This window comes from Lynx rufus, unplaced genomic scaffold (genome assembly GCF_022079265.1).
Source record: "Lynx rufus isolate CCGP_SWC_20201006 ecotype Redwood Valley unplaced genomic scaffold, mLynRuf1.p SCAF_1, whole genome shotgun sequence".
Lineage (NCBI taxonomy): Eukaryota > Metazoa > Chordata > Mammalia > Carnivora > Felidae > Lynx > Lynx rufus.
In genome coordinates, this window is record NW_025814823.1 from 27,363,984 (window position 1) to 27,380,096 (window position 16,113).

A 16,113-nucleotide genomic window follows, 5' to 3' on the forward strand; every position below is an offset into this window, starting at 1 on the left:
GCTCTTTAGTGGAAAGACCCTAAACTATGTCAGGAAATAAAGGACAATTTTCTAAGCAGCTCTGCCATTCCCTTCCTGCTGCTGTTCCTTCCAGTGTTTGTAGTCTACCAAGACTTTCCACAGAACTCAGCCCCCGTAAGTTTGATAGGACGTAAATGGAAAACTGTGCCTTTCACATATACCTGGAACATGTACAAAAAATAATCTTATGCTACATCTTAAAGCAAATCTCTGCAAATTTCTAAGGAGCACTCTCGCATGTTCAGACCAAAGCACAATTGTTAAGGAATCCATGTCACTAAAGATAACTAAAATAAGTCTTATGCATTTGGAAATTTCAAGGCACACATCTAAACCCACAAATCCGATGAAATCAGAAATGTAATTTTAAAATACCCACAAGTAATTGATAGTTAAATTACAATATAGCAACAACTTCTGGGATGCAGCTAAAACAGAACCTAGAGGAAAATTAAAATTTTTATTATTTTTTTAATGTGTATTTATTTTTGAGAGAGAGAGAGAGGGCATGAGAGGGGGGAGGGGCAGAGAGAGAGGGAGACAGAATCCGAAGCAGACTCCAGGCTCTGAGCTGTCAGCACAGAGCCTGATATGGGGCTCGAACTCAAGAACTGTGAGATCAGACCTGAGCTGAAGTCGGACACTTAACCGACTGAGCCACCCGGGAACCCGCACTTTAAATGTATGTTTTGACAAGAAAGAAAAGTAGAAACAGGAGTAAGCATCCAACTCTTACTAAAAAATATAAACACAAAGAAGGATGATAAAAATATAGAAATGACTAAAATAGCAAACAGCCATATAGTAGAGAAGATCAACAAAGCTAAATGCTGTTTATTTGAAAAGACTAATATAAATGGAAAATCTTTGGTAACAGTGATTGCAAAAAAAAAAAAAAAAAAGAGAGAGAGAGAAGGACCAGATAAACAATACTAAAAATTAAAACGAGTATAACTGCATATGTGGCAGATTAAAGAGATGGGAGAAGATCAGAAATGATAAAATTTTAAACTGAAGTGATATAAATTCTAGGAGGAAAAAAAAATACCTTATCAAAATTAAATCAGGGGAAAAATGAAAGCCTGAACCATATCAGTAAAAATCATTAAAATCTTAACATTAAAGCAACAGACCCAAAATGGCTTTAGGGTCAAGTTCTACCAAACACTCTCTTTTATAAACTTCTTCAGAAAATAGAAAAGAAGGAAACACATCACCACTAATTCAGAAGGCAAAGGTACTTGATACCAAAAAGGGGCAAAGATGGTAAAAAAAAAAAAAAAAAAAAAAAAAAAGTTGGGGGGGGAGGAGGTTATAAGTCAGTCTCACTTAGGAACATAGATTTAAAATTCTTTTTAAAAAGCTAACTTAATCTGGTATTTTATAAACCACCCTATTGGATTTATCCCAGGAATTCAAGGTTAGTTCAACATTACAGAAAGCCATTAACGCAACATATCCCATTAACAGGATTAAACTGGAATAATCAGTCTAATAGCTACAGAACATCCACCCGTGATTTACAACTAAATAGCCAAAGGAAAAAGGAAGGTTTTAACAACTTGCATTAAAAGAGAATGTTCTTATCTGGTTGAGGATCATCCACAGTGAACTCAGAGGCAAAACAAGTGATTATTTTTTAACTCTCTCAGAGTAATCCTGACACGATCTTTTTTCATCTTGACAAAATTACTTGGACTAGAAAGGAACTGCTTTGTGCGACTTGCTTTCTATCATAATTTACATTTTCAAATTGTCGTCTGGAAGCAAAAATGGTTACTGCACAAAGTCTGCCAGCAGACCCTAAAAATGTGGTTTCCCTATTCTTTCCTTTTGAAAAATTAAAAGTCATTAACACTAACCTGGGCGTTATCCCATGTTTCTAGAATGCACGCTTAACTAGCCATTTATCATGCATGATGATCTTTTCTGTGGCATCATTGTCAGGAGGGGTCGTCTAGCTGACTTCAGCAAAACCTGTGATTGAAATTGTCATTAAAGGTACATGGGTAGACTTCCTTCCACCCGTAATCTTAAAGCGCATGCAGTCGCTGGTCTTGAATGAGGGGATTGCTAAGGCTGGAGAAACACTTCACAGGGTAGATCGATATTAAGTATAAAGCCACAGCTCTAATTTCTGTTAATTTTTATACCTTGGGAGCCTTTTTTGCTGTTATCATTCATGGCCATGCTGACACCATTTATTGTAAAGGGTCTCAGTAATTCCGCTCACTTCTTTAATGCTTCCTATATTTAATGTTTCCAGAGCAGAGAAGATTGGTTTAAAATGGTAATTTTTCTGTCTGCACTTTTGAGGTCCATGCAAGATGGCTGGTGCCGCATTTTATTTTACCAGATAGAATTCAGCCCAGGTAGTAAGAGTAGGGGGCGTCCTTCACAGTGACAGTATTTGCTGAGGCTTTTTATTGTTGCTGCTGCTACTGTTGTTTTTCCCTTAAAGATGGTCTGCGGTTCAGAGACAGAGAAAACCTGAGATAGTCCAGGGGCTGAGTAGCTGTCATAGGGTCCACCTGCGGTGGTTAAAGCCCCTGAGGGAACCTGCTCTTCCCTGTGCCTGCAGCTGTCTACCTTGGGCTTGGCCCTGGAGTAGGGAACAGGGAAAACTTGGAGATCTCCGAAGGTTCTAGTTACAATGAGACTCCTAACACGTGGGCTTCCAGACCAGATTCAGTGTATTGAAATAACTTGGAGACTTTGGGGGGAGCAAGCCGCCTTCCCCCGCCTCACACCTCTTCTGTCATAGATGAATGTGCCTTTTTATTTGCAGATCTTGTCCCAGTGGCTTCTAAAGATCCCAAGTGCTAAGTTCAAGGGCTATCCCTCCTTCTCATCCTGCCCCTAGATGTCCTAGTCTCCTACTATAAAGAAATGATAACTTGTGTTAACAAGGAAGACATGGGAAAGTTGCAATCATTGAATTAGCTTCCCTCAAGTTCAGTAGTTAATCGGGTGGTAAGTCATAGAGGCGGTGAAGGCCTTCTAGACCCACAGCAGAGAAAGTTTCCCATCCTTAGGCGTCTAGCGCTGACGCAGAGATAGAACTTGCAGCCATGTTCTCTCACTTCATTTTTCTGCAGAACATGTTAGATCGTTACAGCTTTCTCACCATTATGATTCAAGTTAAAGCTCTCAAGACCCCAACACACGTTCTTATCCCATAACCATTAAGTCCAAAGCTGCTTTCCTAAAACTGCCATCGAGGAGGTCAGTGATGATGGTAATACCTGATGTTAATACATCTAGAATGAGCATGGTTTGGCTTCCCAGGAGCTAAACTGAATGAGGCCCAGATCACTTTGGATAAGCCACCTCCAAAGATGGGCACAGGACTTTGGTCAAAAGTCACCCATAAAGGGTTTTCTAGCCATAAGCTCTGACCATGACTGGGTTATAAACCCTGCAAAGAAGAAACAAATCTCTATTGGCCTTTAGAGCACGGTGCAAGACCCAGCTGTTCAATCAAGTTCTTGTTTGAAGTGAATGGGCCAATCTGGCAGGAAAGCATGCTAATATTTTAAATTTCTACATTAACAGCTGTACATGTGCCCAGAGACTGGGGTGATGACCACCTCATATAACTGGAAAAAAAAAAAGTGATAGGCATAAATAAAATCCCAGCAAATTGGATTATCATTTGCAGTGGAATTGCCAGCAAAGGCAATGGCGAGAATATCACTGACATATACTCCTACTTCAGCAAAGCATTTGATGCCTTCTCTTGTGAATTGCATGAATGGTGTTAATTCGAGTTGGCTGGCCCTGCATTTTGAAAATTGGCTGAAGGTGGGTAACCAGCCTGGCCGGGGTGGGGCTGAACCACAGCCCTTTCTCTTAGAATACTAATCCCCAGAACGGCCCGCCCAGTCCACTCACAGTAAGCTAAAAGTCACTTGACCTTGCTGGGTCTTAGCGTCTCCACTCTTGCAAAGAAGATAAGAATAGCACTTTGATTTAACTTGGCGCCCTTTGCCATTCAAGGAGACTCACATACTTAATGGATGTTCTTTAGTTCCACAGTACCCCACTGGTGAGTATGGTTATCTTTAACATGTGAAGAAAGTGAAAACCAGAAAGCTGAAATGAGCCTGCAAATTACACTATGAAAAAAGAAAAATCATTTGAAGAAAGGAAAATGGGTTTTAGGGCCTGCCAAACCACTTTCGCCTCGGCTTTTCCTGTATTCAGTATTCAAGAAATTAATTGATGCGTTGTTTTTCAAATCATAAATTATTCCTCATGCCACAGTTGTGAGAGAAAAGAGGAGACCAGAAGCAGTCAAGTGTTTTGCAGGCCACACGGCAAGTCAGCAAGAAAGCTAACCATGCTAGCCTTTGAAATGCTAACTAGTGGCTTATTTTTTGCCTTTTCACCAGTATTTGGAAATATGCATGTTTGTTTTTCATACTAACGTCGCTTTATCAGGATATAAGGTATTATGACCAGTAACCTCTTTGGATTAGAAAACTAAAAAGTATCTGTTTTTAATACAAATCCCTCCTAGGAGGATATTCAAGTGAAAGAAATGGTCTCTAAAACCACATCTGATGAAACCTGTCCTTCCCACCACCCCCTCACCCCCCAAACCCAGCAGGCCAGGGTCATGATCTCCCTCTCCTGCCCAGTCGCTGGGCTGCCTGCCTGGGACGGAGGGGGGCGGGGGGGGAGGGGGGGGAAGACCTAGTGTAATTTGACACTCAGAGAAGATCCTTTCCTAAACATCCTCCTCTGAATGACAAAATTATTTTCAGTAGTAATCATAACATAAAGTGAATAATAACAACCAGGAAGGAAACACAGACAGTGACATTCCTGTTGATTTTCACATATAATTATGCCTGTAAAAAAAAAAAACCCAAAAATTAAAACGGTGCAGTGTAAGGGAAAAAAAAATCACAACCATCTAGTCAGTAGGTTGTTGGTTTGTTTTAATCTAACAGTTTGAACTTGGATTACGGTATAGACAATAGTATGTAAATAATCGTCCAGTAAATAAGTGAGTTTTAATAAAACCAAATGAAAAAGGTATAGTTCAGGAAACTATTAGTTGTACCACTGATGTAATATTTTCTTTGTCCTTTAGTTTTAAAGCAAACAATTTAAAAATAATGCATTTCAGGGCACGTGGGTGGCTCAGTTGGTTAAGCGTCCAACTCTTGATTTTGGCCCAGGTCATGATCTCACGATTCCTGAGATCAAGCCCCCCATCCGGCTCTGTGTTTACAGTGGTGGGGCCTGCTTGGGATTGTCTCTATCCCTCTCTCTCTGACCCTCCCCCCACTCACACTCACATTCTCTCTCTCTCTCTCTCTCTTTCTCTCTCCTCTCTCAAAAATAAATGAAAAAAGAAATACAATAAAAAGAACGCATTTCAATTTCTAAAACACTGAAAATTCAGTAAGAATACTCAACATAGGACCTAAAGGTTGCACTTTAGTGCAAAAATAAATACCACTCATGGTTCTCACCGTGTTTTACAGTTTAAATTTTAAACATAAAAATTCTTTCCTGGGTCCGGTACAATGAACTGAAGTAACTCAGGTCCTACCTGTTAGTCTTTGTAATAGCCTGTGCTACCTTTGTTGATTTCAGATCTACTGTATCAATGTAGGGATGCCTGTACCCCTAATGGGATTGGAGACACTGTGTCCAGAACAGGCTCAATAGATTCTAAAGCCAGTGTGTGCCGCAGAGACCCCGCTGTGAGGTGGGGGGAGGGCAGGGAGGGTTGGGAGTGGGAGCAGAAACTGGACATTTTCCAATTTAGACTCGGCACAGAGTATGTTTGTTAAAGGCTGAGTAGTGAAAATGTGCTCATTTGAAGATTTCATACATACTAAATCCTAACAATAACTGTAGCAATTTTAGGACAACAAAGGAGTTTTTGTCAGAAGGGAGTATTTTATCATTGATTTCTATGTAGAATTGCTGGGCCACAGTGATAATAAATGGATGGACCTTTAGGTCGTTTTTTATTGTTACATTTTGTACAGTTGCACCTGTTTATTTCCTGCACTGAGATACACGGCTCCCGGGGCTCGGCCCTCGATAGCCCCCCGCCCCCGGCAGACTTAGGCCCCCAAATCCACATGTCTGTGTTTCCCTGTGTTTCCCCACCTCTTGGTCACTCTTGAAGCCTTAATATTTATCACTCCTGCTTCCCTTTGGAAATTTTGCAAATTTCTCACGGATCTGTGGACTTTTCTCTTTCTCTACAGCAAGGGAAATCCCAGCATCATGGGCCAGCCCCTGGGAACCCGGAAACACCCCTGCTCTCTGCGGTTGTGCACTTCCCCTGGTCTAGAGAATCCACGGCCTGTGCCCACGCCCTGCGAGATCTTGCTCAGATGTGTGCACACTGTGTGTCCTTCCATCAGACCCTTATTCGCAGGTTCCGAGAAAGGCCCCCTTGCCAGAGCATCCTGGCCTGGGTGGGGCGGCAGGGCGCCTCATGCCTCAGGGTCTCAGGCATCCCCTGGAGGACCCAAACCCTTGAAAACACTTGCTTTCTCACCAGCCTCCCAGGAACGGCTCAGGCTTCCAGCGTACTGATGGTCAGGAACCTGGGGTACATGGTCTTGACCTATGAGAGAGGGCAAGCCCAGTCGGGCCTGTTTGGGCTGTTTGGCTCTCTGGCTGACATTAGGATCTTGACAGCCAGGTCAGGGAATAGGGCAGCACTCCAGGCGTCTCTGGGCCGTAAATGACGCCTGATCCCATCACGAGCAAGAGATTGCCTTTCTGCCTAGCAATGAGAATGGCATTTAAAATTCAATATCAGAAAAGATATTGACGAGATTAAGGGCCTGAAGGAATTGATTTATGAGGAAAGACCCAAGGAATTAAATATGTATAGCCTGGTGTAATAGGATATTAGGCTCGGAGCACAATTTCATTTCTATGATCCAGTGTTCCTGTTATCAGTCATCTGAACGGTGGAGCTCTCTCTCCCGGAGATGTTTCTCCCCCAGGGGTCACCGTGCTGGAGGCAGAGCGGAAGGCACCGCGATTGATAAAACAGGCCACAGGCTTGGTTACCCTCGTCCCTTGCCGTAAATTGAAGACCAGTTTCATCCCCAGGTGGAGGCGGATGACATTTTAAACTAGAATAGATCTTGAGGAGTCTTACCACCTTGTGTGACAAGAAAATTCAGGCTAGTTCAATTCCATCTTTTTTTTTTTTTTCTTCCCAAGGAGAGAAGTGAAAGTTGTTGCTACCAGGTGGTAAATGACTGTCCTTCCCCTGAGCCAGCTTTCTCTCCTCTGTCAAGAACACTGTTAGATGTGTTTGCCTTTAGGCACAGCCTTGCTTTTTGCATTATGGTAATATGCACTTGATTTTCCCCCTCTCAGACTTTCCCTAACAACCGGGGATTGGCCCGGGATTCACAGAGATGGATGCAAAGCAGGCCCAGGTGACTTCATCAGCAGGACCTAAGGCTGACATTCCGATGTGGTTCTGCAATGCGTGAGAACCAAAACAGGATTGAGAGGGCGGAGGGTGGCAGGCAGCCTCTCCGCTGCCGTCCAGCCCGCTGCTCCCATGCGGCGCAGTCAGTAAATTTCTATCTCCTTTGAAAAAAAAGAGAAGTTGGAGGGTGTGGAGAGTACGGGGGGGAGGAGAACAGTAAGCTGTGTTTGGGTAGCAGGAACTCACCAAGGAAGAAAGGATTAGTGCATGTATCCCGGCACCTTATGGCAGGACAAGGTGCCAGGGGTCTGGCAGAGCTGGCCGTAGGTGAGGTTCAGATCGCAGACCAAAATATACAGGGAAATCAGGTTGGAGGCAAGGGGCACTCACAGGGCGATGCTGGATACCCTCAGGCGTAGCCTAGATACGAAACCGGCTGCCCGGATTGGTCGGTCCAGACACAGTCGCATCTACCATGGCCTTTGGAAGTCCCTGGACTTCATTTCCTTAGGCGGTGTTTGACTGGCTTCAAAAGCACATCCCACTGAGTAGGGCATCTAATGTAGAGCAAAGTTATGGAGCTGGAACAACATTTATTAAAACTGAGTCAAAAGAACAAAACCACATTTAAATTTAAATCGATGACCCTCTGTGGGTTCAAATATCTCCAGACTTTTATGCACGAATCTAACCTTCTGTAATCTGTTAGCCATATCAAAACTTTACCTTGGTAGCACAATTATAAAATTCAAGGAAAGGAGACAAAGAAGGGGCTACGGTTTTTAACGCAGAGTTCAATCCACTGTAGAGTTCACAGAAGCGCACACAAAAGCGTGTCTGCCACCGGGCTTGCTTTTAAGTGGAAATGGCGAATGCCTAGGTAGAAGTCGTTGCTAGGAGGATTTTAAGTTTGGCATGTCCTGATTTCCATTTTAAACTGACAGTGCCGTGTGGTTGCCAGGGTAGGAACCACGGTTTAAAGCAGGAAAATTGAGATGTGCGAGTGGTAGGTCTCTCCCAGACAGTGTGGCCCTGGATACATGGCTTAACCTTTGTGTGCCTACGACTCGCCCATCTGTAAAAATGGAGATGTGACCTCACTTATTCTGGGGCTCCAAGTAACATTTGTAATGCTCTTTGAATTTGTCAGAGAGAAAGACCCATTACGCACTGAAGTCTACATCCCCAAAGAGCATTACAAATTATCCTATTAAATCAGTGGCCTGGAAATACCAAGATGTGTCAGGTGCGGCCTGTATTTACCTGTTATTGTCTGCCAGAGTATTTGCACTTGATTGGCATATGGATAATTGTCTAATTGGAACACCCTCCATTGTAACCACCAAAAGTTGGAATAGTGCATCTGCTTAATGTCATACTGTCCAATGTTGAATTAAAACTATGCTGTAGCTCAGCCAGTCCAACCGAGAGACTCTTCTGATTAAGTTCTAGCTGCCTGTGAACTTCTGTAATTGAGGCACGTTAGTACTTGAACATCCTAACTAGAAAGGATATGATACGGTCTCATAAATTTCAAGTGAAAAAGAACCAGGAAGGCTGACTTAAATTATCTAGTTGTGGACCATCTCACCACTGCTTTGAATACATAAATATTAGGCTCATGAGTGTATGCTTTGTAAACAAAAGAAAGCATTCATCTTGAAGAAGGCAGAAAACAGCCTCGGGATGTTGATTGTATTTGTCCTCCGGTGGTGGTTTTGTTCTGTTTCAGGTGGAACATGGGGAAGAAGTTATAAAATTATACATTCATTGAGTAGATTCCCTTAGCCTTTTAAGAAATAGTCCCCATTAGGGGCGCCTGGGTGGCGCAGTCGGTTAAGCGTCCGACTTCAGCCAGGTCACGATCTCGCGGTCCGTGAGTTCGAGCCCCGCGTCGGGCTCTGGGCTGATGGCTCAGAGCCTGGAGCCTGTTTCCGATTCTGTGTCTCCCTCTCTCTCTGCCCCTCCCCTGTTCATGCTCTGTCTCTCTCTGTCCCAAAAATAAATAAACGTTGAAAAAAAAAATAAAAAAATAAAAAAAAAAAAGAAATAGTCCCCATTAGATTAAGAAGGCTATCTGGAACGGCCAAAGTAATGAATCAAAATGTCTTAAAATGTCTTAAACCGAGCTGCTCTTTTCCTCTGAAAGTTCCATATATCCATATGTCTCCATATGTCTAGAACAATAAATCACACGGTGATAGATTCTCAGGTAGTTTTTGTTATTGTGGTTGTTTTGGTTTTTGTCTATGTGTGTGTAGTTTTTGGTTTTGTTTTGTTTTACTAGATCGTGGTTTAATCCCATAGCAGTGGGGAAATCAGAGGAAGCATTCATTCATCTCTGTACTCATTCATTCATTCAGCACCTACACTATGTGTCAGGGACGACCTGACGACTGACCCTGCCATTGGTGGGTATAGTCTCATTGAGATACCTATGAAAGGTAATCTTTCATATGCAATTCTTTGGGAGTGTAGCAGTTCGGACAATTAACTTTGCTCGGGTGATTGAAGGAGGTCTTTACTGCAGAAGAACCCAAGGATACTGCATATGGTCCTGCAGCTTCTGCCCTGGGTAAAGGCACCAGGCCAGATGGGCAAGTGGAAATTAAGTCGAGCCCCCACATCACCACCAAACTATGTGCCCTAGTGAGGAGTCTTGTCTTCCTATTGGATGGGGCTGTTTTCTAGTGCATAAAGTCATCCTATGGGTGGTACTCATTGAAAAACATTCTTTTCGATGTTGGCCTAAAAATGAGTAGGAGCCTGCCAAGCAGAACTCCGGGTAATGATCTTGTCACAGAGACATGAAAGGACCTCACACATCCAGGGAAGGATGAGATCAGGGCTTTGGATTTTCTCCAGGAGAGTTTGGGGAACCAAAAGTATTTTTTAATTATTATTATTGAAGTACAGTTGACACGCAATGTTACATTAATTTCAGGCATACAGCATTTTTTGGTGTTGAGTTGTAGAAGTTCTTTATATATATCGGATGTTAACCCTTTGTCAAATATGTTATTTGCAAATATCTTCTCCCATTCAGTAGGTTGCTTTTTTGTTTTGTTAATGATCTCCTTCACTGTGCAAAAGTTTTTTATTTTGATGGAGTCCCAATAGTTTATTTTTGCTTTTGTTTCTCTTGCCTTAGGAGACACAAATATTGCTATGGCTGATGACAGAGAAATTACTGCCTACCTTTCCTTCTAGGAGTTTTATGGTGTCAGGTCTCACATTTAGGTCTCTAATTCATTTTGGGTTTATTTTTGTGTGTGGTGTAAGAAAGTGGTCCAGTTTCATTCTTTTGCATGTAGCTGTCCGGTTTTCCCAACACCATTTATTGAAGAGACTGTCTTTTCCCATTGCATATTCTTGCCTCCTTTGTTGTAGATTAATTGGCCATATATATGACCATATGGTTATTTCTGGGCTCTCTGTTCCGTTCCATTGATCTGTGTGTCTGTTTGTGTGTGTGTGTGTGTGTGTGCCAGTACCATTCTGTTTTGATGACTGTGGCTTTGTAGTATATCCTGAAATCTGGAATTGTGATACCTCCAGCTTTATTCTTATTTATCAGGATAGCTATGGCTTTTTGAGGTCTTTTGTGGTCCCATACAAATTTTAGTATTATTGTTCTAGTTCTCTGAAAAAATGCTGAGCCAACCATATTTTTTCAGCATGGGAGCACTTTCATTTTTTAGGAGGTCAGTTCTGTGAGGAGTACAGGGTGAATGACAAGGGGGACAAGCAGATCCAGAGGAGAGGAGAGGGGCTGCCTTAACTATGACAGTGAGGCTGGGAGGGAGAAAAGGCAGAGGACCGGGCAGGGAGGTTCCCAAGGTGATAAAAGGGGAGGGGTGGACTTCAGGGTTTTAGGAATGAGGCACAGACTGTAGAGTCACCCTTGTAAGGCATAAGCACATAAGATGTGGAGTTGAGGCCATTGGTGTGAACAGAGCACCTGGGGAAGGTACCGAGCAGGAGAAAAGAACCCGGCATGCTAGTCGGCCAGTAGAAAAGCGTCGGTGATTCAGTGACGATAGTTTGAGTGGAGTACTCTAGATGGAAGTCACAGTGTAGTAGAATGAGGTTTAAATGAGCATTAAAAGAAACAGTGGCTTTTATCCCAGTTACACATTAGAATTCTCTGTTAAGGCTTTTCTTTTTTTTTTTTTTTTTTTTTACGTATCATTGCCTAGATATTCTGAGTTAATTGGTCTTCTTGAGGGCCCAAGAATCAGTCCTATTTTGAAAAGTTCCCCATATTAAGAACCACTGCCCTTGAAGTATAAATGGAAGCCTCAGCAGCCAGCAAGCATCTGATGAGAGGTTTAAAAATCACAATGGGTTTAGAGAAGTACCCAAACATATTTCCAGTGACGAATCTTTATATGATTAGACAACAATTAGAACTATCTGACAAATAGTAGAAAACCAGGTGGGTAATGCTAAGCGTTAGTGTGGCCGTGGGGCACGGGGACTCTCGTACCCCACTGGTGGGTGGGTGGACTGGTACAGACCTTCGGCACAGCAGCTTGGGCAAATTGGCATCTTGGGTACACCCTAGGAAGCGGCATTTCCCCTGCGGAATGCCTAGGGAGTTCTGCCGCAGGTCCGTAAGCTACCATGCACTCGCATGTTCCACTGCAACCTTGTATAGAGTGAGGAGAGCTAGAGATAATCTGAGTGGCTTTCCTGGGAGAGTGGATTACGTATAACCGGGTGAATGTACCTCAGAGATTGTTGTACAGCCATCAGGAGCAACAGATGAGATACACACATATTAACAGGAATGGATCTTTAAAAAATAATCCCTAGTAAAAACGTAAATAACAAGAGATACGACAACATCCCATAAAAATGCATGCTCAAAAAACAACAATATGTATTTTAGAAAAACACATTCAAACAAAGATGGAAAGCATTGAAAGTGGTTGCCTACATATAAAGAGGAAGTGGGGATGAGAGAGAAAACATTTTATTTTTAAAAGTGTGATTCCACAGAGGGGAAAAGTACAGCCTGGGGAATAGAGTCAATAATAGCGTAATAATTTTGTGTGGTGACAGATGGTGACCACACTTATTGAGGTCAGCTCTGAGCAATGCACACATTTGTCAGATCACTATGTTGTATACCTAAAACTAATATACCATTGTAGGTCGGCTATACCTATATAATTAACATTTTTTATTTTTATTTATTTTTATTATTATTATTTCTTCGAGAAAGAGCACATGCAAGCAAGGGCAGGGTAGATGAAGAGAGAGAGAGAATCTTAAGTAGGCTCCATATTGAAACCTTTTTGTAACCTGAAGTCTTCGTGGGGAGAAGAGTGTATTGGCAGCTTCTTCTGTGTTGTCCAAAGACCTTTGTGCAACTTCGTTTTCAACGGCTGCATAGTTTCCCTTGAACAGATGCACCATCACTAATGCAGCCAACACCCTTCCGCTGGACATGAGTTGTTTCTGAGCGTTGCTACCCCAAGTGTGGCAGGGAACAAACCTAAGCTACCTACTCTTGAAGACGATTTCCTGTCCTTCCTTTGGCTCATTTTTAAAGGAGGTTTAAGGATCGGATCTGAAACTTGTCTAATATGTAAAAATTCACCGGGTGTCATCGAAAGTCAGAACACCAGATCCCCCGAGAGCTGTTCTGGGGCCAGTCATGAATGACAATGAAGGAACAGAGTCACCCCCCAATGTTTGGAAGCAGTCATTTTAGGTACTTGTCACGGTGCCAGAGGACAATACGGGCTCCCCGGTTTCTGTGTTTCAATCAACTGATGCACAATTAAATCACACAAGGTGTTAAGGGAGCCGGTGTGGGACGTGTGTACCACCTCACGTGTCGTTATGATACGGGCTGGTGGTGAAATAGGGTTTTTAGAGTATTGCAAGGATATCGCCGCTTACGCTAGGGGGCACGAAAGTCGGTTCCTGAATTTACATCCAGTGCCAAAGGAGGGAACAGGGCAAGCCAGCCCAAGGGAAAGCAGAGTGTGCTTTTCTGAGTGCTTCCTACTCCCCAACACACCCCAAAACTAGGTTTTAAAGACTTAATTTAATCCTTCCAGTTGGTGGGTTTAAGCATCAGAAATCCAGCGCCAGTGTTTATTCAGGCCTTGATAGTTAAGAGCTGGCCGGCAGCCGCACAGCCGGCTTGTCAAGGCCCCAGAGAAGCAGCCTTGATGTTGGAGACAGCCACCTTCGTGGCAGGAATGCACTAACGTTTCAGATCATTAGTGCGGCATTTGTTATGTTCGGTAGCAGAAAAAATGCTCCTCTGTCTTTCCCGACTAGTCCTTTGTTGTTAAGAAGCTTTGAGCAGACACAGCCATTGCTACGGCCTGTTTGGAAGCTCTTGAATGTATTTTGCAGCCCACGTATATAGTCACATACAGCCCTGTTCCAAAGAATTAGTGCCGGGCCGTCCCGTGCTTTTGGCAGACAAGGTAAGCCTCAACATGAGTTACAGTTGATAGGGTGAGGAAGGCTCAAGGCAAGGCTTACAGAAATCCCTTCAGTGGCCCTGCTTAAAAATAGCAGCGTAGGCCATAGCTTAGTGTTTTGACAGCTTATATCAGCAGTTTTCTCGGCTGATATATTGATTGCAGTTTGGACTTCAGTCCTGCTGATCTAATAAAACATCACCGTCATAACAGAGAAAGTAAAAGGATCTTTTGTGGTCCCAGCCACTGGGTGAGGTGGCTTCACGGAGCCACTGTAAGGCCGGTTTTCCTGTCCTATGGAAAATGAAGAAACAGTGGATAAGTTGACGGATTAGATCCAGGTTTTTTTTTTTTTTTTGATTATTTCATTTCTTCGTCTATCAAAACATGTTGTCTACTAACACCGTTCTCTACATGTTGACAAATGCGCGTTTGTTCGAAGGATTATGATGATGATGATGCCTTTGCAAATAGCTCGAACAGATTCGTTTCGTTGCATAGCAGTATCACGAATGGCCTAATAATGTGTCAAAACCTGCAATACTCATTACACTAAGTGGTGGGGGCGTGCCGCCTGGGTGGCTCAGCCAGTTAAGCTCTAACTCTTGGTTTGGGCTCAGGTCACGATCTCACGGTTGGTGAGTTCAAGCCCCAAGTCCGGCTCCGTTCTGACAGTGCAGAGCCTGCTTAGAATTCTCTCTCTCTCCCTCTCTCTCTGCCCCTCCCATGCTCGCTTGCTCTCTCTCTCTCTCTCTCTCTTAAAATAAATAAATAAACTTTAAAAAAGAAAAAGTTAGCTGAAGTCTGGATTAAGCCTTTAAGACATAAAAAAAAAAAATCTTCTCAGGTTTTGAATGGATATTTTTAATATCTTGCCATCTCCTGGCCATCACTCTATTTATCTTAACTATTCTTACTTTCACAGCAACTGCTGACCATCCAGGAGGAGTTAAACAACAAGAAGTCGGAATTGGAACAAGCAAAGGAAGAGCAGTCGCACACGCAAGCATTACTTAAAGTCCTCCAGGAACAAGTAAGTGAACGCAACATCTCTGCTTCGTGCATTCGCTGACGTGCACGTCGCTTGTATCAGACACCTGTGCAGACTTTCCCAAAGTCAGTCTGTGGGACAGTCAGCCTGCACCCTCTCAAACCCCCTGGCAGCTTCGCTCTGTAGAATCTAAAACCCGCTTTCGCTCTTGCACCTGCGGAGATCACCTGAGCCTGCCAGCGGTGTGTCAAAGTTCATTCCAAAAGACAAATGAATTTTGATAAAGTTTTAAACCACCGGAGGTACAGACAGATCCCCAAGCAAGCGGGTAGTTTCCTCTTAAGGATTAGAGTGAGGGAAATGTGTTTAGCATAACCCATGGCTTTCACGCAGACATCTGAATTGAGAACGACTGAGTCACGGGGACATTAAAAAAAGAGCCTTCCCCGTTTGTGCATCAGGGCACTTATCTAACCACAGTGAGCAACCAACCTTTTATATGAAGTTTGTAAATCTGATCGTTTCATCCTGGCTTTCTTTGATACTGAAGTGTGGCCTGACATTGATAAGTGGATTTGAAAGTATTGTCTTACAGCAGGGTAAGATGGATTGCTCAGCTGCAGAGTGAAATCTGAGTGAAATCTAAGCCCAGCACCTACACGGGAGAGCTCTTGAAATGCTTGCCTCTTTCTGGACTTCCTTGCTGCCAGCAATGTAATGAATGGTAACCGGGAGGGAGAAAATCACGTAGCGTAACCCCAACCCTTTGGGGGGATCAAATTTAGCTTGTTTTACATTTCGCACCCACAGTGGCTTATGAGAAGGTTATTTGTATAATATAAATAACTTCAGAAGTGGTGTATCTAAAAAAAGTGACGTCGGGAGAATAGTCAGCTGTGACTCAGTCACTTTACAAGTGATTTTTCGTTTTTCATGGTTTGGGGGCAGGAAAATGTAGTTTTGGTTAGTTTCCCCTAAAAGTATAAGGGATTTGTGAGTAGGAAGTGAAGATGTTGGATACTTCATAAGCTTTTATAGCTTTGAAGGAGAATATAAAACTAATGATTATGTGATTAGTACAGATAAAATAATGCAGACTGAGGCTGAATCTACTGTGTGATTTTGGAGAAATTAGACTGAGCTGAAAACTACTGACAAAATTCGCAGCGACCTGCCACCCAGGAGACCCCGAGTCACCGGGCTTTCCTCCTCTACATTACAAA

At 43.0% G+C, this 16,113-nt stretch overlaps 1 protein-coding gene across 2 annotated transcripts in view; it reads left to right on the forward strand.

The window, feature by feature from the left end:
- The window catches only part of ENOX1 (ecto-NOX disulfide-thiol exchanger 1), a 206,585-nt gene that overhangs the window by 128,124 nt on the left and 62,348 nt on the right, over positions 1–16,113 (forward strand). For both annotated transcript variants that reach the window (XM_047078969.1, XM_047079041.1), the window contains one exon: positions 14,825–14,932. In XM_047078969.1, the coding sequence (XP_046934925.1) occupies positions 14,825–14,932 (108 nt within the window). The remainder of the gene's footprint in view (positions 1–14,824; positions 14,933–16,113) is intronic.